This window comes from Notolabrus celidotus, chromosome 18 (genome assembly GCF_009762535.1).
Source record: "Notolabrus celidotus isolate fNotCel1 chromosome 18, fNotCel1.pri, whole genome shotgun sequence".
NCBI classification, from domain to species: Eukaryota; Metazoa; Chordata; class Actinopteri; order Labriformes; family Labridae; genus Notolabrus; species Notolabrus celidotus.
This window is the reverse complement of record NC_048289.1, coordinates 23,941,537-23,967,990: the sequence shown is the minus strand read 5'-3', so window position 1 is coordinate 23,967,990 and position 26,454 is coordinate 23,941,537. Positions and strand designations below refer to the sequence as shown.

Here is a 26,454-nt window from a genome sequence, read left to right as displayed (position 1 = left end):
TATAACAATCTTCATACTTTGTTTAGATGTACTGCACTTAATATCAATTCTAGTATTGCAGTAATAAAACCTATTGTTTTCAAACACAATTTATGTAATTGTACTTAATTTTCTTGTCTTTTATTTTACTTAATGTTATTTAATGGATTTATTTAGTTTAATTAAATTAAATTAATTCTACTTTATTTAATATATTTGATTTTTTCTTGAATTGTTTAAGTTAATTAAATTAAACATAATTTAATTTTGTCTTAAATTATTTAATTCAACTTAATTGAGTTTTATTTAAACTTATTTTATTTTGTTTTATTTAAACTTATTTTATTTCATTTTATTTCATTTTGTAGTAGCAAACAGTAAATCAGTTTGGTTGTTGTATGACAGCCCTGTCTCTTAACTCTAAAATTAATATTTGTGTTCTTCGTGGTCACAATTTGATGTAATAGAGCCCACACTAAATAGTGATATATATAATAGTGAATTATCTGATTAATTTAAATACATTATTATTATTTGGTATCAGGTGGAAATTTAAAAAATGGATGTTTCTCAATAAATAAATACATTTTAGGTAATAAATTGATAATTTAATCAATAAATAAATAATTGGGACAGTTACACAATTAGCTTCAAAATGTTAAAAACTGTGAAATGTATTTTTTAACTTATTTAACATTTTTATAAATAAACAGACAGTGCAGAAAGTGTTCATAATTAATGTATACTTATAATACGGCGTGACAAAAAGAAATGAAAGATGAATAAGTTAAAACAAAATACAGGTTTATTATAAATAAGTTATTTTAGTATTCAGATGGAAAAATAGAGTATGTTCCTGAGACAACCATTAGTGAGTGATTCCTCCTTAAACATTTCTTTAAAGTTGTTGTTTTCTTTCTATATTTAGCATCTATTAGTTTGAGAGATTTAATGTATTATTTAAATTTATGTTAATATTGTAAAGTCAAGGGTAACTTTAAATGTCGATCTTTAAAGACTGAGAAATACTTGTTAAAGGGAGCATCAGAGCTGGTTTTGTTCTTATTCAATGTGTTGACAAAAAAGGGGAGATTATCATCAGCTTTCTAGTAAATGTGCTATAAATAAGAATTTAAAAAGCATGAAACAAATGCACAACATATGCTGATTGGTTCCTTGCTTTCTCATCTGTCTCATTTTCTTTGAGTTGTGACAGTGCAGTTTTTCTCAGTACCAACATGCTGTAGATGGTTTCTAATTGGCGCTTGTCTTCGCTCCAGAATAGTGTGATTTGATTCACATCCAGCTCTCAAAATCTCAGCTTTAGGTCGATAGAGTGGTGAAGATGAACTTCTGCTTTGTTGCGTTTCTGTTCAGGTGTTTTGAAAAAGTTGTTTGTTCACCTATTTGGAAGGTTTTGTTCTACTCTTGATTCTGTTCACTGGTTGGTTGTGGCTGTCAGTACGGGAAACACTCACCTGTGGGCGGAGTACAAAGTACAGGAGAGTAATGAATCAGCTTACACACTATCCTGAGTAGTACGGCAGTATTTCATCTCCAGCAACAGTTATTGTTGTAGTGTTACACTCCATGAGCTCCTGAGTGGAAAACCATTAGTTCAGTGTCAAAACTCTGGCTCAAAGCACAAAGGTGTCATCTGGATCAAAGTTTCCTCACCCTGGGAAACACCTCGTAGATCTAAGTCGATAACGTTTGGATCTCTGCTGGGGTCTCCTCCTCGTATCTCCTGCTGCGGAGGTGTAAAAATGTTGAGTGTCAAACAGCGATGAAGGTGTAACCGTGAAGAGAAAGAACTCCTTCCCTGTTCGACATGAGGGTATATTTCATCTCCTCAAACACTGTGGGACATCTCACCATCTGTGTTTGTGCTTTTGAATAATAGATGTTCTGACACAGAGGCACAGATTCCCACACAGCTGCTCACAGGCGCTGCTGCGCTGTGATTCTTAAAAGGCAGAATCAGGTGAAAATGATTTGCTTTCCCACTCTGAGTAGTTCTTTTTCTGCAGAAAAAATGTGTGTCAGACATTTACACATTTTAGTGTAACATATTTTTTCAAGCTGCTACTGGATCAAATATTCAATTCATGTTACTTTTCCTATATTCAAGGGGATTTATTGAAGAATGTTTTGTTTAAAGCGAAGAAAAAAGGGGAAGAAACTTTAATTTGCAAATGCAGATGCACAGCTGAACAGTTAACACAAAAACTTTGGATTCAGAACACATATTTTAAGATTTTCCTGCATCTTTAAACTCTGAATTTTAGTAACCTTGTAAATCTAAAACTACACAAATTATTATTGTTTTTTTAAAGTTATATTTTTGGGCATTTTCAATCAATCAATCAATCAATCAATCGATCAATCAATCGATCGATCGATCAATCGATCAATCTTTATTTGTATAGCGTCAAATCACAACAACCGTTATCTCAAGATGCTTTTACAAACACAGCAGGTCTAAACCACTCTATGTCAAATTATGAACAGAGACCCAACATCAAGACAGGATAAGACCCAGTCTGATCTCATCTTAATCCACCATGAGCATTGCACATCGCAGTATTTAGCTAGTTACAGTGGTGAGGAAAAACTTCCTTTTAACAGGCAGAAACCTCAGGCAGAACCAGACTCATGTTAGACAGACATCATGCCTCGACCGAGTTGGGTCTTGAACGATGGATAGAGGAGAGTAAGAGAGAGAGAGGTGATAGTGGAGAGACGAGTAGTAGAAGCTGTTGCCGCTGGACTCCAGCACGTCCGTATCAGCTGGAGTCCAGAACGTCTGCAGCAGGAGGATGCCTACGGCAGCTCAGAGGGACCTACGTGACAATGGAGCTCAGGGACTCCAGAAAGGTCTATGGTTAGTTTTCACCTCTAAAGGACAGGACAGCGGAAGAGAGACTGGAAATGTGGGGAGCAGAGAGTCGGGGAGGACATGGTCGAGGAATTGAACCTGCGACCTCTGCGACAAGGGCTATGGCCTCTGTATATAGGGCACGCGCTTAGACCAATAGGCCATCAGCGCCACAAAACTTCACAAATTAGAAAGAAAACAATCGTCCTGTTCCTCTTTTACTTCTTGTATTTTGGTAATTTTGCCCTGACTCTGATTTGAAGCTCCACGTTATGAAACAATCACAATACAGAGTCTAAAGATCCTTTAATTCTTTTGCACTGTATTTCCGTGCATCCCTGTGCATTTATGTCAGCTTTAAAATGAAGATAGCGTGAACACAGCAGCAGAGACACACGGACACACACTCACACAGACACACACAAAAAGGTTTCTTGTAGCATCTCAGCATCAATAAATAATCCCCTCATGAATGTTGCAACATCTCTGTGGGAGCTGTTCATTCATTATTTGTATGATTGGATTAGTTTAGTTATTTATTTTATTTAAAGAGTTTTTTCTTTTTTTTTTGCAGTATGTGAACAGGTGTAGGACCTTTATGCCCCTGCATAGGTTTGACGTTTTTTGTTCTTGCTAAATGGCTCTCTGGATGGCAATGTAGGTTTGAATCTAAAACTTTTTCACTTCAGCTACAGAAAACTCTCTGAAGACACTAACGGATTAAAGTAGCAGTAAGCAAACATGCATACAACAATCATTGCCAAGCAAACTCTGTCTCTCAGCTGATTATTATACATCTTAAAAAAAAGGTACTGTAAAACTTCCACTAGAACCCCAACCCATATAAAGACCGGGTCCCTTTTACTAGCAGGGTATTGCTGCACGTTTCTACAAATAAATGCAGGTCTCACTTAGAAGCCCTTATATATTCATTGTTATCAAGTTGTCAATGCATTTAAACGCAACACCTCAGATCTCACTGATCGACATATTGGCTCCGGGAAACAGGAAGACCTGAATGCTGTCTGTAAAGTTTTCACGACACAAGTGGCAGGGTTAGCATCTTCAACAAGTTCATCAGGAAGAAGGCTAAAGAAATGTGCCTCAGTGAGTGACAGGAGGGACAGGGAGGACTTTATTACTTTTGCTGGCTTTAAAGGCAGAAATAACTCAAGTTAAACTTAAAAGGCTCCCTGCTGTCGACAAATATAGGGAGGGTGAGTTTATAGATGGAGAGAGAGCGCACGTAGAAGTCAGGTGATGCCAGTTTGTAGAGAGTCTCTGTGATTGGCTAATTACATGCAAGGTAATCCTGGTTGGTTGTTTGATTCAGGCTGGGCCAGCTTTTATAAAACAGAGAGGCGGGTGCTCACAGACACATAAGAGAACATTTCAATTTAATGACTCAAAGACATGCAACTATCAAAATGTGATATCGTAACAAAAAATTCTTAAGACATGATGTTGCCTACTGTAGCTTTAATTTCAAGTGTGTTTTGCTATGAGCATTGTTGTTGGTGAACATTTTACAATGAAGTATATATTCATAGAAAAGGCCCTTTATTAATCTAGATGTATCCAAAATTACACCACAGCACTGAGGCGCTAGTTTCTGTGCTCTGAAATGAAGATTCTTCCTGTGTTGGTCTCAGCAGCCAATAAAGCTTGTCTGTATTTTTGTCAATGGATCTTATTAGGATTAAACTGATTTGGAACAGAAACCAATAATACTTTAATACATTCACAAAGAACTGGAGGACAAACTTCCAGAAGTTTGTCCTCCAGTTCTTTGTGAATGTATTAAAGTATTGCCTGTGAATCTGTGGGGCAGTATTTGCATTGTCCTTTTATGTTTAATAATACTTATTCACTTCAAGTTTTCTGTGTATCTATGGAGAGAATATTGTGTCTTTAATATGCAATCAAAAATAATGGATTTGAGAACAAAAAACAATTTTGCAAACAAAATTATGATTTGAAAAATATGAAATAATGCTATGAATAAAGGAAATATATTTGTGATTAAAAATGTATCTTTATAAATCCACTCTTTTTTTGTTACAAACAAAATTATTATTCTCACGAACCACAGATTCGTTTGCGTTTCCAGTTTTTGCGTTTGCGTTTCCAGTTTTTGCGTTTGCGTTTCCAGTTTTTGCATTTGCGTTTCTACATAACTGTCATGGGCGGGACCTCCCCTGAGAGATGCAAGAAGCCTCCTGATTGGTCAGTCTCACTCAGAGAGACGGTGTGACAACTTCCGCCCCAACAAGTTGTTGCCGCTGTTATCGCCCTACTGGTTTCTACGCTAACTGGTTTCCGTGATCCAGCTGTGTTGTATTTACTTACAGACAGGCGCTGTGTTCTGCTTCAGACAAAAGGTTCGCCACACATTTAGAAACATATTAACAGAAGTTCTCGGGTCTCATCTCACATCTACTGCAGCAACTATGGTCGGATCAGTGAGCAGTGCATCACAGCTACCCACGAAAGTCATTAAATATGTAAAAATAAAGTATTTTCAAACTTAAACGGAGTTGGATTCGTTCCCACGAGAGCAAAATATGATTAAATCAAGAGACCGCTACCTAAGCTCGTGAGCCACGAAGCTCACATTGATTCAGTGATTCTGACAGGTATCAATCAACTACGTCATCATCCAGGTCACAGCCAGGGAACATGTTAGTCTGTGTTCACCTGAAACAACTGGTTTCCTTGAGTTCATATCAGGAAATACTGGACCATGTTTAGCGAAATTTTCCTCCAAACTACGGCCTTATTAACCTCTGAACTGCAGCACACTACTACACTTCACTCTGTGACAGGTAAATACTTTATAACGGTGACAATCTAACCCACAGAACTCGGTTAAAATACACCTTTAGACGGTTTACGTGGAGCCGTGGGAACACAGTGCAGGAGGAGTTTTCAAGTCGTGCCTCAGTTAGAGTCTACTGCAGGAAGAATAACTCGGGTGAAGGAATCACAAGATCACAGACTAACATGTTCCCTGGCTGTGACCTGGATGATGACGTAGTTGATTGATACCTGTCAGAATCACTGAATCAATGTGAGCTTCGTGGCTCACGAGCTTAGGTAGCGGTCTCTTGACTTAATCATATTTTGTTCTCGTGGGAACGAATCCAACTCCGTTTAAGTTTGAAAATACTTTATTTTTACATATTTAATGACTTTCGTGGGTAGCTGTGATGCACTGCTCACTGATCCGACCATTGTTGCTTCAGTAGATGTGAGATGAGACCCAAGAACTTCTGTTAATATGTTTCTAAATGTGTGGCGAATCTTGTGTCTGAAGCAGAACCATAGACTGTAAAGAGCAGAACACAGCGCCTGTCTGTAAGTAAATACAACACAGCTGGATCATGGAAACCAGTTAGCGTAGAAACCAGTAGGTCGATAAAACCGCGAAGGGAGACATATCAACATCGAGAAACAGGTACGTTTTGCGTAACATACCTGTCTATTTTCTGTCTTATTGGTGCTTTTAAGGTTACACTTGTTGTTCGTTCTTCCAGTGTTTTTTTCCCCTAACCGTTTTAGACGGCGGTATCAGACATTAACACCTAACACGCTGTGTGCTCGTCATAAGTGACTGACTTTATTACCGCCCGGCTCATAATAACAGTTACCTCAGTAAACTGCTTCCTGATGCTGCTTTCTGGTGCCAGCGACAGTGATAAATAAAACATGATCAAACCCTAAGGGTTGAAGATCAGTGAAAATATGGCCCCTTTTATGCTTTTAGTTTCTTTTTACTTAACTTAAAGGAGGAATGACCCCTCAACAATCCACACACATGCCTCCTGATTTGTTCTGATAGTATATCTAATGAAAAAGTTCGTTTATTTATTTATAAACAGGCCGATAACTATGAAATTAGGATAACTGTCACTAAAGCCGGGCGGTAATAAAGTCAGTCACTAATGACGAGCACACAGCGTGTTAAGTGTTAATGTCTGATACCGCCGTCCAAAACGGTTAGGGGAAAAAAACACTGGAAGAACGAACGACAAGTGTAACCTTAATAGCACCAATAAGAGAAAATAGACAGGTATGTTACGCAAAACGTACCTGTTTCTCGATGTTGATATGTCTCCCTTCACGGCAACAACTTGTTGGGGCGGAAGTTGTCACACCGTCTCTCTGAGTGAGACTGACCAATCAGGAGGCTTCTTGCATCTCTCAGGGGAGGTCCCGCCCATGACAGTTATGTAGAAACGCAAATGCAAAAACTGGAAACGCAAACGCAAAAACTGGAAACGCAAACGCAAAAACTGGAAACGCAAACGCAAAAACTGGAAACGCAAACGAATCTGTGGTTCGTGAGAATAATAATTTTGTTTGTAACAAAAAAAGAGTGGATTTATAAAGATACATTTTTAATCACAAATATATTTCCTTTATTCATAGCATTATTTCATATTTTTCAAATCATAATTTTGTTTGCAAAATTGTTTTTTGTTCTCAAATCCATTATTTTTGATTGCATATTAAAGACACAATATTCTCTCCATATGTATCACCTAGTCTTATGACTAACTCAACATTTTATAGATAAACTCTGGAGTAACTCCAAACCAACACGGGTCAGGTCCGGATTATTCAAAGTACATCACAGCTAAAGGAAGGTAGTAAATTAAACTCAAACTATGTATATGTGTGTGTTTATCGTAGGGGAGTAGCGAAGGCCTGGTCCTGGGCTCACTTCGGTCAGGGTTCAGGTCCGATCCTGCTGGATGCTGTGAAGTGCTCCGGAAACGAGCTCTTCCTGGAGCAGTGTCCCCACGGCGAATGGGAGCAGCACAACTGTGATCACATGGAGGACGCCGGTGTCTCCTGCAGCCCTTATACAGGTACGCACACACACTCGCAAGGCTGCTGTACACACTAATAGACTTCTAGCAGTTATTTATAGCCCCTGAACATCAATAAATCATTGCAGCATGAAGCAGCAACATCCTCTCTGTGACATTTATGAGAGCTGAGGAACAACATAACTACTGTCATGAAGCAGCAGCAAGCATTCATCAAACTAAGATCAGATTAATTATTAAGATCAAAGTCTTACATTAATATTAATGTTAATGAAAAATGTAGCATCAATAAACTCTGAGCTTTCATTATGGTTGTGTAAAACGTATCTGTCTTTAGTCACAGTGATATAATACATCAAACTGTTTCAGACGGCGTGGTGCGTCTGGTCGGAGGAGACAGTCCCTGGGAGGGCCGAGTTGAAGTTCTCCACAATGGTGACTGGGGGACTGTGTGTGACGACCACTGGGCGCAGCAGCACGCAGAGGTGGTCTGCAGACAGCTGGGCTACAGGTGAAGGAAAATGTTTAGAGTGACTGAACTGACTTTGACTTATAACCTTTACACTAATACCCAAACTAAACACCTTCTCCCTCTCACCCACCTTCAGGGGTCACGCTGAGGTGGTTTCAGACGGAGCATTTGGCGAGGGAGTCGGTCTGATTCTGCTAGACGAAGTCCACTGTGAGGGATCTGAGACATCTCTGCTGGACTGCCGACACGGGATCTGGGGGAGGACAGACTGCTCCCACAGCGAGGATGTTGGTGTTCGCTGCAGGGGACAAACCAGCCAAGAAACCAACGAGGTGCCAGCTATCGCACCTGCTACAGGTAAGAGATGAGAGATGTAAGTTGTTCTCTAGTAATTGTATATAAACTTTAACGGTTTTATCTTTATGAATTGCTCTCAGTTTTTTCCCTGCATGTATATTTACATTTTCTTTTGTTTTCAGTACATTAATAATAAATGAAAGTTAATGTTGTTACCAGAATCAATGAAAATAGAACTTGATTCAGTTTACAGAGATTTATGAAGAAATCCATCCATCCTGGAATTTCTTAGTCAGCTCATCCTTTTGTCCACTCATCCAACCATTGAACCATCCATGCATCCATCCCTCAAACATTCCATCCATTCACTCTTTCATCTATCCATCCCTCTATCCATGACCCTAAATTCCTTTATCACTTCAGCCATCCATCCTTAAGTCCATCCATTTATCTACTTATTATCCACCCATCCATCCCTCCCTCAAACATTCAATTCATCCATCCATCCACCCATCCGACAGTCTATTCACCCATCTCTCCATCTGTCTATTCATCCATCCATCCATCCATCCATCTATTCATCCATCCATCCATCCATCCATCCATCCATCCATCCATCCATCCATCCATCCATTCATTCATTCATTCATTCATTCATTCATTCATTCATTCATCCAAATATCCATCCATCCACCCATCCACCCCTCCCTCAAACATTTCATTCAATCTACCATCCAACGGTCCCTAAATTTCTCTATCCAATTATCCATCCAATCATCCATCCATCCATCCATCCATCCATCCATCCATCCATCCATCCATCCATCCATCCATCCATCCATCCATCCATCCATCCATCCATCCATCCATCAGTCTATTCATCCATCTATCCATCTGTCTATTTATCCCCCCATCCATCTGTCCATTCATCCATCCATCCATCCCTCCATCCATCCCTCCATTCATCAGTCCATCCTTAAATCCATCCATTTAAACCGCTTATTCATTCATCCTTAAATCCACTCATCCAACCATTGATCCATCTATGCATCCATCCATCAAACATTTATCCCTCTTTCTATTAGCCACTGAATTCCTTTGTCCCTTCATCCATCTGTCCTTTAATCAATCCATTTATCTATTTATTATCCATCCATCCATTCATCAATCCATCCATCCATCAATCCATCCATCTGTCCATTCATTTATCCATCCATTCATTCATTCATTCATTCATTCATTCATTCATTCATTCATTCATTCATTCATTCATTCATCCAAATATCCATCCATCCACCCATCCACCCCTCCCTCAAACATTTCATTCAATCTTCCATCCAACGGTCCCTAAATTCCTCTATCTATCTATCTATCTATCTATCTATCTATCTATCTATCTATCTATCTATCTATCTATCTATCTATCTATCTATCTATCGATAGGAGATGTGTTGACAGCAGACAGAGTGAGGCGTGTTTACAGGCGTGTCTGGTCTCTCAGGAGGTCGTGTCTCTCCTGTAGACTCTCGGCTCATTAGAATAAGAAAGGAGAATAAAGAGACAGCAGGCAGCAGGTGACATTTTACACCGTCAGCCTCGGTGTCACGCAGACTGTGGATCGGAGCTTTCAGATGCACAGACATGAATTTCAATGAGACTTGTGGATTTTCTTTCCTGTCAGGTCCTCTGGTGCGTCTTGTTGGTGGCAGCAGCAGAAAGGAGGGCCGGGTCGAGGTGTATCTCCATGGCGACTGGGGGAGTATTTGTGACTCGGGCTGGAATGATCTGAATGCAGTGGTGGTGTGCAGACAGCTTGGACACAGGTTAATACTCAGAGCAAAGTTAAACAGATTTCATCAAAAAAAAAAAAAGAAAGAGTTGACATAAGGATTGATTTTATCTCCCTCTTCAGTGGTGGAGCGGTCGCAGCAGCAGGGTTTGGTCAGGGGAAAGGACCCATCCACCTGGACCAGGTGAGGTGCACAGGAAAGGAGGAGTTCTTAGGGGAGTGTCCTTCTCTGGGTCAGAGGATCCAGGGCTGCAGACGAAGGCAAGACGCGGGGGTCAGATGTGACGTCACGCCGAAGAAGACAGCCGTGCAGGTCAGGCCTCAGGAGCAGAGCTGTGGGCTGAGGAAGCTAGTGGAGGGGGAGAGCAAGAGGAGGAGCCAAGGAGAGGAGAACATGCTCAGGTATGATCTAGATTCATGAAACAGTCACAGTAAATGCAGCCAGGGAGTCTTCGTCAGATCTCAAAGAGCAGAAGTAAGGAGTTGTTTCTTCTCTTGTCCAGGAGCACGTGGCCATGGCAGGTGTCTGTGTGGCTTCACTCTCATGAAGAAAACGGCGGCGGTCCTCTCTGCAGCGGCACTCTGATCAGCCCCTGCTGGGCTCTGACGTCTGCTACTTGTGTCAGCAGGTACATCTGACACTCTGATATCAGTCCATTCATACTCCGAGTCATCTTTGGTGGAAACGTCTAAATCGACCTCTCTCCTGCAGGTTCGGCAGTGATCCGTCCCGGTACGTGCTGCGTATCGGGGCGTCGGATCAGCTGGTGACCCCGGAGCAGCTGGTGGTTCACAGGAAGTTCAAGGGTCAGAGCGGGGGCCATGATCTGGCTTTATTGAAGCTTCCTAGCACCAAGGGTCACTGCTTGACCTTTGACCCCAACACCAATGCAGCATGCCTTCCTGCTGCAGACATAGCATCAGGGGGAAGTCCCCCAGCTTCTTGTATTGTTATGGTCACCGCTAGCTTGACAGGACCAGGTATGTTTCTCTCTCTCTCTCTCTCTCTAGTGAGGTTTGTGAGTGTCTTTATCTACCTGTGCTTTTATCAGTATGTTTCTCAACTCTTAACTCAACTCATATTTATTTATACATTCAAGCATGCGGCCCAAAGTGCTTCACAGAAGAACGGAGACTGAAAACAACAGCAATATATAAAATGATAATAGGCTAAAACAAGATAGAGGAATGTGATATGAAATACTTAAAAAATTAAATTAAATCAAATCAAATAAATACCAGAAAAATAAAATTGAATGAAATAATTAAAAAAGAAGAAAGAATAAAATAGAATACAAATAAAATAATAAAATGTATTGCATAATTTTGCTCACATTCATTTTAACCTCAGAGTAAATTTGAATGACTTCAGTGGTCCAGTAATTTTTCATCTACTGCCACCATGAGGCCAATATTGAAACTGTCCAATACTTTGGTTTATGACTGGATACCCCGAACATTACTGACATTCTCTCTTAGCCTCAGCTGCACTTTGTGTTTAGTGCTTATTAGCAAAAGTTATATTACATTTATAATTATTATTTTGAAACAAAGTTAAGAGCTTCTCAAAAAACAGTATTGAGGAAAAAAAGAGAAATTATCATAGAGGAAATTTGTAATTTGTAATTTATTTATTATAGGATAGCCCCTTGAGATGCAGCATCTTGTTTTCAAGGGGGTCCCAACAAAAACACAAAGCAAATTAATACACACAAAACAGTAAATCACAACAAACACAAATACACAAACACAGACAGCTCTCCCTCACCCTTACTCACTCCTGGACCCACCCACCACCCCGCCATTAAACAAAACCTTGACAATAGACAGCATCAACAAAGAAAAAGGCATCAAAAAAGCACATTACCCACAAATCAGAAACAGGAACAGCTTGTTTTTAAATGATAAAACAAATTTGATTTAAAGCAGTGGATGGAGGTGATGGATTTAAGAGAAGGGGGTAGATTATTCCAATCGGATAGGGCTTTGAATTTGAATGACCTGCGAACAATTTCTTTATGGATTCTGGGGACAATGAAGAAGGGGTTTTGCGTATGTCTGAGGGAATATGAAGATGAATATTGAACCAGTGGGAATGGGGGGAGTGGATTTCATGCTGTAGACTCTAAGTGATATTGTTCCATAAAAACATCGACCGGTGTTGGCTGCAGACCTCTACTGGGACTGCATGTGCATGTGAGTGATCAAAGACACACAGAACAATCAAAAGTTTTATTTAACCAATTTTTAAAAATCTGCATTTTAAACTAATATTTTGTTTACAAATTTGAAACCACATAATTAATTATTTAGTGTAACATTTACAAAGTCAAACTTTCACCATGTTTTTAATTAGTCAACACATTATTTTTGTAAATCACATTTACTACTGATACTCAGTGACTAATCATGTTTCATATTCCATTATTTTGCATTTTAAACTGTTTGAAGTCAAACAATGTAAAGCTGTCCTTACCAGTGTTGATAACTTTGATTACTCATTGATGTCCAGTTACCGGGATAGTGTAAACACTTTTCAGGAGTCTCCGTTTGGTTGGTTCTTCTGTTTCATAGAAGAAGGTCCTGTTTACTGTTTTATTTTACATGTTGAATTATAGACATCAATCAATAAATCCCTTAAAGTCCTGTATCCAGGAAACTATTGCTGCAACAGCCATATGACTGGTCTTTATCATGCCAAGCTGAGGACGTCCTTTAGACCTGAGTTTTACACAGTGTTGACCGGCCTGCAGTCGGCTTTCATTCAATCAGACAGTGCTGTATTTAACTTCATTGATTTAGTTTCATCCAGGGGTCTGTGGTCAATCAATTCATCTTTATTTGTATAGCCCCAAATCACTACAAACGTTATCTCAAGACACTTTTACAAACACAGCAGGTCTAGACTGTACTCTATGTTAAATTATTAACAGACCCAACATCAAGACAGGATATGATCCAGTCTTATCTCATCTTAATCCACCATGAGCATTGCACCTTAGCAGTATTTAGCTAGTTACAGCAGCGAGGAAAAACTTTAGCAGGCAGAAACCTCGAGCAGAACCAGACTCATGTTGGACAGCCATCTGCCTCGACTGAGAGAGAGAGAGAGAGAGAGAGATGATCGTGATGAGACGAGTAGTAGGTGTAGTATTAGCTGTTTCCGCTGGAGTCTGGAACGTCCTCAGTGGTGATTCTTGCAGTCTAAAACAGTGCTCTGATGGTTTTTGTGATGCGGTTTCTCACTGACATCAGTATGATCAGCTGCACCTGCATGCTTAGCTGGTAGGTGGTGGCTCAAATATTACATCAGTAATGTTTTAATTTAGTTTGACTCACAAAGTGTTTATTCAAGAGCACAGAGGTGTCATTATTTTCCATCACGGTGCCTGAAAGGGAGAAAACAGCACACCTCTAAACAAAGAAGTGATGCGTCTGTTTGTTTGTGGAGCTTTAGAGCATTTTCATCTAGTATCTAGTTTACTAGATGGTAACTAGGTATCTAGTTTATAGAATGTCAGACTGTAATTAATAATCAATAGTCCAGAGTGTTGTCTTATAAACTTTATATGTTGATGAACTCATCAGTGTTGTTTCGTCTCTCCCAGAATCCGTCCTCGCCTCCTGGGTCCCTCTCATGTCCTCATGGCAATGTAAGAAGCGCTATGGCGACAGCTTCTCCAGCCACGGCACGCTGTGCGCTGGCAGTCCTCCCGACACTAGCCTCCTCCATGGTGACAGTTGTCAGGGTAACTCCGGCGGCGGGCTGGTGTGTCAGGAGGAGTCAGGGCGATGGGTCCTCACTGGTGTGGTCGCCGGGGGTAATGGTTGCTCCGCCCCCTCCTCTCCCGCTCTCTACACCCGAGTGAGCCGCTTCAAGAGCTGGATCGATGAGGTCATCGACACACGGGCGCGCCCAGAAGAGCCGGGCGCACAGGCGCAAGAGGAGATAACACCCCTGGACAATGACTTAACACACACACACAGCGACATGCACGGCAAGCTCCAACACACACACGACAAACAGGAAACAAATGAAATCAGTGATATCAAACACACACACACTCATCACTCACACACTAACCACCATGGTAACACACACACTGGAAGCCCACACACCCACACAAACACACAAATCCAGGTCTGATTGAGGCCACGCCATTGGCTAACCATCTGTGCCATGTGACCGCCTGAGATGGAGGAGGGCGAGTTAAAGAAGTAAACTTTGAAGATGCTCAAACTTTAAATCTGTGCTCATTTTGAAATCTGAACTCCGTGTTGTGAATCCAAAGTGTGTGTGTGTATGTGTGTGTGTGTGTGGTTTGTCGGTGTGGGCAGATGTACCCGCGCTGCCAGAGTGTGTGGGTGGTGTGTGGTGCTTTACATGCGAGTTTGAGCCTGAAACCATGAGCCAGAACCACAAAGTGATGAGTCCTGAAGGTTTAGTTTGAGCCTGGCGTGCTGATCCGAGCCTTTCACTGGAAAAAAAAAACTCAGCATGGCATGAATTTAAACGACGACAAATATCTGAGGGATGGTCACACGAGAATCTATGCTAAAAACCGACTATTAAAGTGTGTCTTCTGTGCCAGATGTTTAGTACAAATCTCCACAAACTAACCACCGATCATCTGGAATCAAGGGTTTAATGTGTATCATTATCATCCCTCTGATGTTATTAATCAAGATTAACTCCTGCATAACGCGACCCTCGTCCCAAGTTCAGTTTTTATAAAAATCCAGCTGTGGATGTTGTCGCTTTCTTCAAACAGGGCTTCAGGCTGTTGTCGTTAACCTTTACTGTTCAAAGTGCTGTTCAGACCCAGACTAAGCTATTTAACTCACAACCATACGTCTGATTTGACAAGTTTTAGTGCTTTATTCTTAACAAGTGATGTACACTTCACACTGCTGCTGATTGTTTTGGTGCTTGACTGCTGATACATTTAAAAAACTTAACCTAACCAAGACTGCAAATAATGGAAAAACTTGAGAAGCAATAAAGGGGGGGAAAAAAATCAGGAAAGTGCTGAATTCATAATAATCAATCATCTTCCCTGTTTAACAGTTTTTACAAAATAATCTCCATCAAGTTCTTTATGTAAGGGTTTAAAAAAAAAAAAAAAAAAGTCAAGTATTTGGAGACATTTAAGAAATTCTAAATCCAAGGAAAACAACAAAATGCAGTATTTTTTTTTACTGTTGATTTAACATTTGTAAAGCTCCTGTGAGGAGTTTTTCACCAGTAATGAAACTAACTCAAATTAACCGTGATGCCTCCATATGACCTACAAAAGCAAACTAAGACCATCAGGAGTGAGAGGGATTTTTTTAATGCAGTATTTTTTGAGGTTGTCTGCCCTGCTCCCAGGTCGGTTTCAGACGAGAGGATTAACAGAAAACAGACTTTGTTGTAATTTTTCAACTGCAACGATTCCCCAACCTATGTTTGGTTGATAAAGAAAGCAGAAAGAAATCGTACATATTTACAGGACAAAAACAACAAAGAGATAAAATGTACCGCTATGTCCACAGGGGGCGCCAAATTTGATACAAACCACACGTTCTCTACAGCAGGGGTTCCCAAAGTGGGGGTCACCAAATGTCTTCCAAGACTTCTTTTTTAAGTATTCTAGAATTTAATATTTTACACATTATTGTATAAATATAGACAAAATACTAATTACATTTGAAAAAATACTTTTTTTTTCATTAGTTTCTGCGCTTTTTTGTAGTTAGGTGACTCCTTAGCGTTAGAGTAAGGCTTAGTTAAAAGTAAATTAACAGAATTATCAGTAGCAGTGAGTTAACTCCCAGCAGTACCTATATTTCTAGGGGTTGCAAGTCTTTGACTCCTACATTTTTGGGGGTCGAAGGTCTTCAGCACCTATATTTCTTGATGGTCACAAGTTTTTGGCACCTATATTTTTTTGGTTCCCAAGTTTTTTTCACCTAGATTTTTGGTGGTCACAAGTCTTTGGCACCTATATTTTGGCATAGTCTTTGGCACCTACAGTTTTGAGGGTCACAAGTCTCTGGCTCCTACAATTTTGGGGGTAGTCTTTGGCACCTATATTTTTGGAGGTCACAAGTCTTTGGCTCCTATATTTTGGGAGTCACGAGCCTTTGGCACCAATATTTTTTGGGTTCGCAAGTTTTTGGCACCTATATTTTTGGGGTCGCAAGTCTTTGGGACCTACAATTTTGGGGGTCATGGGCTGAAAAGTTTGGGAGCCCCTGCCTTACAGGAGCTTTAAAGTAAAATTTCAATGGGCACCCTTTGCAAATTATGATGCAATACATCATTAAAAAGAACAACAACCAAAAGTTGTTAAATCTGAGCCATAAAATAATAATAATGATTATGAATAAGTCCACATTTGAACCTCTGTTTGTAGAGCCTCTAACATTTCAACCCCCTCTTTCTGTGATTAGTTCCTTTAGTCTTTTTAAAGCATATTAAAGTAAGAATTGTCTCCTTCTGAAAAGTGTTCTATTTTCCAGGAGGTCTTCGTTTCCATCGATTTTCTTGCAACATAAAAACCAAGTAACAGACTCATCAAACTTGCAGAGTTCAACAAAAGAACCTCCAAACATGCACATGTTTTTTGAGGCAGTGCATTCTTTATAGTTCATTTAAACAGCATCATCTTTCACCGATAATGGAGAGAGAAATCCTGGAAACATGATGTTTGCTGACACAACACCAGCGAGTTTTAAGAGTCTGCTGATTGATTTCTCATCCCCAAGAGGGGGGAAAAGAAAAAGCATCTTCCTGGAAAATATACAGAAACCCTGACATATCACAGCATGGTGTGGTCAGCAGTTATGTGAAGTGTACACGATTTGTTGTGCTTGTATTCAAGGAGCTAAAACTTGCTATAGCAGCGGTATGGTCCTTTTAATTGTACAGGATTCTTCTTAAAAGCCATTGGACGCTTACTGTTGGGTTGTTAGATATCTTTTTGTACTGATTTCAGCAGGTGGCTCTAGATAGAAAGGTAGATAGATAAGCAGATAGATAGATAGATAGACAGCTAGATAGAAAGTTCTCCAGACCTTAGCTCGTACGTGTACTGCATTCATTCTTGACTGAATTAGATAGACAAACTCTCCTTAATGTTGTCTGTTCTGTTGTATTCTGAGCAGATGTGCGATCCGACCACAAGAGGGCGACGTTGCTCTATTTTCACAGGGCATCATGTCCCTGATGGTTCTTTTTCTACTGTTGCTAATAAGTGTTGGGACTTGACTTGTGCTTTGATGTACTGTGAACCATTGTGTCGTGAAGCATCCTGTAACCTGCAACTGCTGATCCGCCGACATCTGAAGCTTGTTGTTATTACCCTGTACATACTCTCAATGCTACTCACTACTTCTTTCCTCTAAGATTTGGTGTTTGAACATGCAGATCCTGTAGGTAAATGTAAATATGATTAATGTGTGTCTATAGCTGGACGATGAGGGCGCAGTGTAGAGTGTTTACCTGGGTTAAACCCACCTGCTGTTCCTCGGTGTAATGTGCTGAATCATGGTCGAGTATTAAAATGTATACCTGGTGAGAACAAGTCTTCAGTGGTGGTGTGGCCTTTCTTTTCCCGACTTATTCATTAGTTCTCTTATATTATTCAGTTTGTCAGTGGGAAAGCCACCAAATGAGGGAGTGAGCTGCATTTATTTCCAATTTATTTGCATGTTTTTGGACTCTGAAAGAAGATAATGTTGAAGTCTGGAGGAGACATTCAGCAAAAATGAATCTGAGAACATCAGCTAACACTTCAAAAACAAGAATCCATTCTGTTTCCGCTCCTATAAGTTAGCGATGTATTCAATTAAAGGAGCATTTCCTGTGGAATTCATTTCCACGCTCAAAGAACATGAATTTATTTATAAGCTTGAAAAGAAAGAAAAGAAAAAGATTGCTTACAGAAAATTAATTGCCTCTAAATAAAGAGTAAATCTGCTTAGCGCCTGCTCTCAGTCACCCATGAGCCTTGTTAATCTTTTCTTTTGTTTCTATCACTTTCCCTCTGACAAAAGGGGAATCAGTGGAAACCAATGCTGCCTTGTTAGTTTCTGTTGAAAATGTGGAGAATTATAATTTATAATGAGCGTAGATGAGTCAGCTTTTGGGACATGGCAGGGTTTTAAAGGATCTCAGGCTTCAGTTTTTTTGGGGAAAAATGATGAGATGTTGACCTTTAATCTCAAGACTTGATTTGAAAAATACAGTATTTTAAAAAGACTGGTGTCTGATATTGGCGTGTAAAGGATAATGTATAGTGAACAGGTGGTTATGCTAATTGGAAGTCCAACAGGGTGAGCAAAGTGGAGAAGTCCTGCTCACCCTAATTAACATAACTTGTTCACTTTACATTATCCCGCTTATATTAGCTGGCTGCCAGTCAAAGACAACCAATGTGACACAAGATATTGATCTAAAAAGATAAAGTAGATATATTTGATGATGACATATGAATTTGTTAACGCTTTCATGACAACTGATTCTTATCAGCCAGCTTACAGGAAGAATTCACATCAAAGTATACAATTCAATTTAGGGTCAAGTTAAAGCTGCTGTTGGTAGGAATGGTGTAAAAAAATGGAAAAGGTCATAATACCAATCAGTACTCATCTGTAAGTGAAGTAATTTGAGATTATGCCGAAATCTCTGTGTTTTCCAATGTCTCTGTATCAAGCAATGTTATTATTCTCCTCGTTCCCGTTATCACGGACCAATCAGAGCTACTCCCAAACCCTCTGTCCTGATTGGTCGAGTTGTGGCCCCACTACGTCACCCTGATTGGCTGGGAAGCCATTACTTCCTCATAGAACACTCACAACCATAGACATAATAAAGAGTAGACGCCGCATCGACCGGTACTACCTATTGGCGCTGACGAGCCGTGGGCCGCCATCTTGGTCCGGTCACCCGCTCCACTCAGTGTAATCTGTTTGGCAGGCGCAATCCAGTGTCAGCGCATTTAATCAATCATAACTCGCTGAATACTAAACTGATTTTCATGAAGTTTTTTTTTCTGCAAACGTCATACATGTAGGTATGATACAGGACACATGGTTTGGCGTATTTTAATATCAATAGTGGGCTTAACAGTAATAGAATATTCTGATATGTGATATACATGATGTAATAGGTATTTTGCTGCACAGTGCTCTGGCATCTTGAAGTCTCTGCTGCTTCAGTTTACGTTTACAGGTAGGATCATGGGTAGGATGACTGGACCAAGGTGGCGGCCGTATTTCTTGCGCCCCAGCAGCCAATGTAGCTACTCTTTATATGTCCATGCACACAACACTCTTTTGTGGGCGGGGTTACAACAGCAGAGAGGGGTAGTGTTGACATTCGAAATCTCTCTCAGAACCATAGACTGTAAAAAAATATGGACGTAGTATGCGTGACGTCACCCATCTGTTTCTGAACGCTGTTTTGAGACCAATCGGCTGCGGCAGCCATATTGCTTCTGTCGAGCCAGTGTGACGTAAAGAGGCGGGCTTTGAGCCTCCTAGCCAACAGCTGCAGTGTTCCCACAGGCAGCTGTGCCTCTCATTGGAAGACTAGTAATCTCAATATCTTTGAAATTGCCGAATTAGAAAAAAATTCACCCCCCTCACAGTGAGAGGACATTGAGAAATTAGCTATTCAGACTACACTCATCTTTTGTACCAGGCTGTAAACATGTTTATTAATACTGCAAAGATCGTCTTTTCCCCATTCATGTGTATGTGACTTCCGGTACTTCCGGAGCCAGCCTCAAGCGGATCCTCGATGAACTGCAGCTTTTAACACTTCCGCATTGACTCATATTTTTAGACCGGAGGTTGCCGCTTGCTCAGAACTGATGTTTACATCATGACGACCAACAACAGCATTAAAACATGACCCTGCTTATGTAATAAATCACAGTAAACTGAACATTTCCATCGAAGGTAAGGTTAAACAAGGTGAACATTTCTTCTTCTGCAGGAATATTTATGTCGACAGGTCTGACCTCATTTAGTTCTCCCTCTCGGAGTTCTCAGTTGACACCCACAAATGCCACAACTTTGACATCGTTGCTATCATGACTGCTGCTTATGGATTAAGTTAGCCTACTTTACAGTGACAGGCAATTTAAAGACTCACTCACCAGCTCTGCTGCCGTTGTTACCTGGATTGCAGGACAGGATGTTGCTCCACTTTTCTATATCAGAGGTGGTTGTGGGCCAGTAGCTCCTCACACCGCTCTCACACCCGACCCTGATAACTGTCATTATTCCCCGACTCTCAAGACCAATCTGAGACGGACACGTTTTTGTCACAGTGTCAACAGGCAGAGGGGACATCTTCAGGACTCCTTTCTGCTTAAATGACGTGTGTGATTAGGTAGTCAGCTGGCGACCTTTTTACTAATCAATCACACCTGCTAAGGGGTTTTGACCAATCAAAATCAAGTATTTAACACAGCTGTGTAGTAGATAATGTTAAGAACAACAGGCAGCAGCAGACAGAGATGCCACCGCAGTAAAGGCAGCTAAGCAAGACAGAACACACAAATTGCTTCGTCAATAGGCCAACAGATGTTGAGCTGGAGTTTTGAGAAACAAATTAAACAACAAGCAAAAAGTGACTGGGAAGAAAATGACCATGAATGTTTGAAAGCCTTTGTAAGAGCTCTCAGATGATATAAAAGAGAACTAGTGCTTTAAGACCTCAACAAGGTCAAGAGTAATTTAGATTCAGGAGGCTCGTTCTGGGTCAGCTTTTCTCCTAATTTTATTGACATGAAGAGCTGAGGAGGTCACGGAGAGCTAACAAGACACATTCCCTATAGAGTTTTTCCCTCTCTGTGTCTTTGAGAAAGTAAGAGCGAGTGTCTGAGTTAACCAACTGCTGAGCTCTCCTCATTAATCACACAGAAAGCAGAGGAACCGGGGGGAGCTGTCCTACATCCCAGGGACACACACACACACACACACACACACACACACACACAAACACACACGCACACACGGACCCAATCCTTAAAATAACTGGGACCAACATAAATAACACCAAAAACCTTTTTAAATAAAGCTGCAGCATTACTCAACACTTCACAGAGAAAGACAGAGACAGGACGATTCACGAGCTGTTGAACGGACGGCAGTGATTGTTTGATCCGCTGTGTGTGTGTGTGTGTGTGTGTGTGTCTGTGTCTGTGTCTGTGTGTGTGTGTGTTAATGGGCTGGTGGCAATGCAGCGTTATGCAGGGCTTAATCTGACTTTATGCGATGACAGACGAGTATGGAGGGCAAATATTATGCCAGCTGGTGTTCAGAGCATGGAGCCAAGCACAGACACATGGTCCAGTTTCAATGTGGACTAACAGCCAGATTCTTAATGCTAAATGTCACCTGAGATAATCTGGTTTCCTTTTCCTAAAATTGGACAACACCAGCAGATATCCAGCATGACTAATCAATGTTGCAGTGTTACATAATCAAATTTGTATGAAGCACGGCTCCATTAGCTCCAAATTTGGTGTTTTTAAGGCCAGGAATGCAAAAAGGAACGCTCTCTTAAGTCCAGGCTGAGAAAGTCAAAAATGTGCAGTGATCAGGCCCAAAGAGAAAAGAAAGAAGGGTCTGTTGTGTTGTGATGTTGGGAAACATTTCCAGGACGGTAGGTATGCGGTGCCACTGTGAGAGACAATCAGTGCAGGAATCAGGGAGTTACAAAGCAGGCAGAGTAGAAAACAAAACAAAACTGTTCTGGCAGGTTGATTGGGCGAGGGGTGGATGGAGAAAACTCCCTGGGAATGGATGCAGTAAAAAAAAAAAAGAGACTCTGACTGATTTATCTGTCAGCTGATATCACCAGGCTATCACCAGATATGAGCCTCTTATGCATATATTTTTCTGATATGCACCAATGTGAAAGCTTTACACTAAACTTATAAAGTAGTGATAACTGTCATTTGTAAAGTGATCTTAACAATCCAGATTATGACATTTGCCTCTCTAAAGTAGCCTCCTTATAACCCACAATGCACTTTTATTGATTGTTTATTGTTTGGATCATCAGTTACAAAATAATACATCAGGAGTCAGATTAATTGCATGTGTTAGTTTTTGACAGATACATCTATTAGCTGATATTATCCAGCCACTGAGAATCCAGAGCCAGTGGGACGATGGACAGGGGGTACATGTCCTCAACGTCCCCGTCACTTTTCTGTACTTTTTCAAAGTTATCCAGAAAACACCATGAGTGGGAGGGAACAGAGCGCTCTTGCTGTTTCTTTTTTAAATTATCAGAGCGGAAAAGTATGCTCCAGCTGTTGCTTCTACCGAGGCTAGGATGTGCTACACAAGTTCACACTAAAATGTAAAGCAATCAACCCAGCAAGAGACACTGGACCACCACAAAAGGTCACATAAATATTCACCAAGAGGCAGGGAATTAAGTATTAGAAAGCTTAACATTATCTGGGGGAGGACCCCAGACCCCCTCGTATTACCTCTGCATCAACACATTTAAAATGACCCTAAACTGTCAGTATCAGTGGTTTGAAAGGAGATGCCCTTTGGCCTAGCCATTTAAAGCTGCTGTTGGTAGGAATGGTGTAAAAAAACGTTACTTTTTTTGCCGCTGGGTTTGGAGAAAAGGTCATAATACCCATCTGTACTCATCAGTAACTGGAGTAATTTGAGACTATTGCGAAATCTCTGTTTTCCCAATGCCTTTGTATCAAACAATGTTATTATTGCCTTCGTTCCCGTTATGACGGACCAATCATAGCTAATCTCCAATCCTCTGTCCTGATTGGTTAGGGGGGCAGCCCCTACTACATACTCCGATTGGTTATGAGTCCGGCACTATCATGACTGCACAAGCCGATCTGTGTTGGGGAGCTAAGAGGAAATCTGGTTGGAAGGGATAGTGTTGACATTTGAAGTCCCTCTCTGAACAGATATTTACTCTCTGATTACGATTCTGCCATGACACTTTGCTGCATGTCTTTCTCTGCTTTCTACTCCCCATGTTTCCTGTCTCTCTTTAGCTGTCCTATCAATGAAGGCAAAAAATGACAAAAAAACATTTAAAAGAAGAAGAATCGAAACTAGTCATAACATTTTGCGTTAAAATCCTAACAACCCTCACAATTTGCCCCCCTCACTTCTGATAGGGTGGCTACACCCCACCCCAGAGCATATGTATCTTCACGGGCATAGTTTTTGATACTCACCATTATGAAAGTGTATTTCACAATGTGGTAGCTACATGTAGAGCAGTGCAGCGTAGCCGAGTATACGCTAGTAAGGAATAGATTTTGTTGACATTGTTTAGTAATGTCCAAAATACATTAAGTCATATCACTAAAAAAGGAACCCCTCTGATTTTTACTGCAGGGTGTACCATCAGTGCAAAATTGTTGCTGGATCCATGTAACAATGATCTATGTTCTTTGGCGCTTAAAGCTCCTGTGAGTAACTTTCTGTATGTGTCAATTTTGGCGCCCCCTGTGGACAAAGTGATACCTCTTATCTCTTTGCACATCTTGTTCTGTCCATATGTGAGTAGTGTTTTTCTGACAAGAAAAATCTCCTCCAACTGTCTTTCAACACTCAAACAAATTACTCACTGTGGATATGTGTTATGATTCAGTAAAAAGGCTGTTTCTGTTTCTGTTTCTTCAGTCTGTCAGCGTCTTCAATCATCTGGTTTAACACCTACACCCTCGCAGTGGTGACAGGAAAGAAAAATGACAGTCTTGTTAGATTTTTTTGGTCATATAGAGTCGTCGCTGTTGATTTTAGTTGATTTAATGACAAGCAAAAAATTCCTTACTGGAACTTAGGAACTTTTAATGCCTGTTTGTCGCTGCTACCACCGGGTTGGTGTAAACAAGATCAGAAGTTTTTTTTATTTCTTTATTTAACCTTTATTTAACCAGATGAGTCCCATTGAGATCAAGACCTCATTTTCAAGGGCGACCTGGCCAAGAGGTCAGCAGCACGTCAGAATAAATGGCACAACTCAACAACATGGAACATATATGCAGACAGTATGTAGAAGCAAACAATAATGATTTAAAAAGTGCAACTTATTTTCAAGTAAAGTGCAGTTTGTGAATATAAAACAGCATTTAAAAACACAGGCACTGTTCTGGGGTCTTTCTTTCATTTAAGATAGACTTAAAGGTGTCCAGAGAGATGAGATCCGACAGATTCAAGTCCTTCTGGAGTTTATTCCAAGCAGTAGGAGCAGCAAAACTGAACGCTCTCTTACCGAACTCTGTCCGAACACAGGGAACACACATCCGCAAGGTGTCGCAGGAGCGCAAGGCATAGTGACTTCCTGATCTCTGAAGATAAACACATAAATACATTGGGATCAAGCCAAGTAGACATTTGTAAATTAGGTGAAGCCAATGTGTTTGCCTGCGCACACTCAGGGATGGCCTGAGTGTGCGCAGGCACACGTTTACCATTTCTGATGAACATTTTCAAAGTGAGTGGTCTATTTGACAACAAAAGACAGCAGAGGGTTTTTTTCATTACCAACTTAATACTTACTAGGGATGGGCATTTCAAGCCAAAACATTATTCCATAAGCATTGGCACCTAAAAAAGACTGTGACTGTCTAATGTTTTCTTCTTCTTTTGCTATTTATTGTAGTTCGCATTCTGCTTTAACAGCTTTAAGAAGCACTATAGCCACCTTCTGGCCAGAATACCGTATTACAACCAGTGTTGCCACAGTTACCTTGAAAAAGTAACCTGTTTACTGATTACTTGATTTTAAAAGTAACTAAATTAGATTATTATTTACTAGTTACTTTTGGCAGCTGCCGACAACGACCCGGCCTCAACATAAAAATGACAACCGGTTTTGCCAATACTCACTTTATTGGAAGTGCATTTTTAACATATCGATACGAAAAATAAAAAGTAAACAATGTATCTCCTGACATTTTAAGTTTAACTTAAATACTATTTCCTGAAATAAATACATGTTTTTATAAAAATATAATAAAGCCAGTCTTTCTTGATCTCACATATTTAACTGTTAACACTGTAATGGTAAAACTTACTATTACATTGTTTATTTTTTTAGGCCACATGCTGAAAACATGACTTGTTGTCGCATACATGATGTCACTCCCCGAGACGCAAGAAGAAAGCAAAAAATATATATTTCTGCTATCGAAAATGACAAAAATAATAGTAACTCAAGGTGACTTGGATAAGTAACTTTAATCTGATTACTGGTTTGGAATTATTAACGCGTTAGATTACTCATTACTGAAAAAAGTGGTCAGATTAGAATAACACGTTACTAAGTAACACGTTACCGCCATCACTGATTACAACCACGCACCGGTAAAAACGCTGAAAAATTGTACTTTAAAAATGAGAAAATACTCGAACTAACTCTTTAATTTTTACAAAGTTAACGAATATTTGAATATTTCAAAATCATTGTCCATCCCTAATACTAACACCTGTACAGGATCAAAAAAGAGAACGGGAAATATGAGCCGCTTCAGCCACAGGGGGCGCCAAAATCAGCTCAAATTAAAAGACACTTACTGTAGCTTTGCCCCTCCTGTTATGTTCGTTACTCTGGAACAGCAATTGTGTTCCTGGGTCAATTCGACCCGGGGCATATTCAATTATCCAAAAGTGTCAGAACCCCAAAAAATCCCAATACTCATTTTTTTTAAATCTAATTTTTAACTCCATTATTAACCATTTAAATTAAGATTTAGTCCATCGGTGTTCTTTAATTCTCACAGATCATGGTTCAATGAGGTGACTCACTCCTTTTTCATTAAAATTAATGTTAAAACTTTTTTAATGTACATTGGAAAGCCCTAAATATAAATATAATAGTTTTATATGACATAGATTTTTGTTCATTTTATTTTAAATTTTGAAATCTTTTTTATTTATGAAGTGATGTTGAAAAAAAAAAAGAAGCTAAACCTGCATTTAGCTGGTTTGGAAGGCATATATTGCGTAAAATCGACTTTAAAAAGGGTAAATTTGACCCACAACATGACAGGAGGGTTAAAGATTATTTGGAGTAAATATTGGACACATTTTCAAATCCCAAAAACATCAAAGAATGCCAACTTTTCTTTTTTGAAAAACTACATGGGACCTGAAGAGATAGTGGAGATCCTTCAGAAAAATGAACGAGTCAAGAGAGACCAAC

At 40.0% G+C, this 26,454-nt stretch overlaps 1 protein-coding gene and 1 long non-coding RNA gene across 2 annotated transcripts in view; one reads left to right on the top strand and one right to left on the bottom strand.

The window, feature by feature from the left end:
- Nucleotides 1-17,820, top strand: part of LOC117830211 (neurotrypsin-like) — a 55,748-nt gene extending 37,928 nt beyond the window's left edge. Inside the window, exons 8-15 of the mRNA XM_034708236.1 lie at nt 7,553-7,731; nt 8,062-8,203; nt 8,301-8,521; nt 10,143-10,284; nt 10,374-10,652; nt 10,754-10,879; nt 10,963-11,231; nt 13,859-17,820. Coding sequence (XP_034564127.1) covers nt 7,553-7,731; nt 8,062-8,203; nt 8,301-8,521; nt 10,143-10,284; nt 10,374-10,652; nt 10,754-10,879; nt 10,963-11,231; nt 13,859-14,397 — 1,897 coding nt within the window. The 3' untranslated portion in view covers nt 14,398-17,820. The remainder of the gene's footprint in view (nt 1-7,552; nt 7,732-8,061; nt 8,204-8,300; nt 8,522-10,142; nt 10,285-10,373; nt 10,653-10,753; nt 10,880-10,962; nt 11,232-13,858) is intronic.
- Nucleotides 13,800-20,603, bottom strand: LOC117830212. The gene is made up of 2 exons (XR_004634744.1): nt 20,399-20,603; nt 13,800-14,253 (listed from the first exon to the last, which is right to left on the bottom strand). It is a non-coding gene; the product is annotated as an uncharacterized LOC117830212 (long non-coding RNA).
- Nucleotides 20,604-26,454: the final 5,851 nt, after the last annotated feature.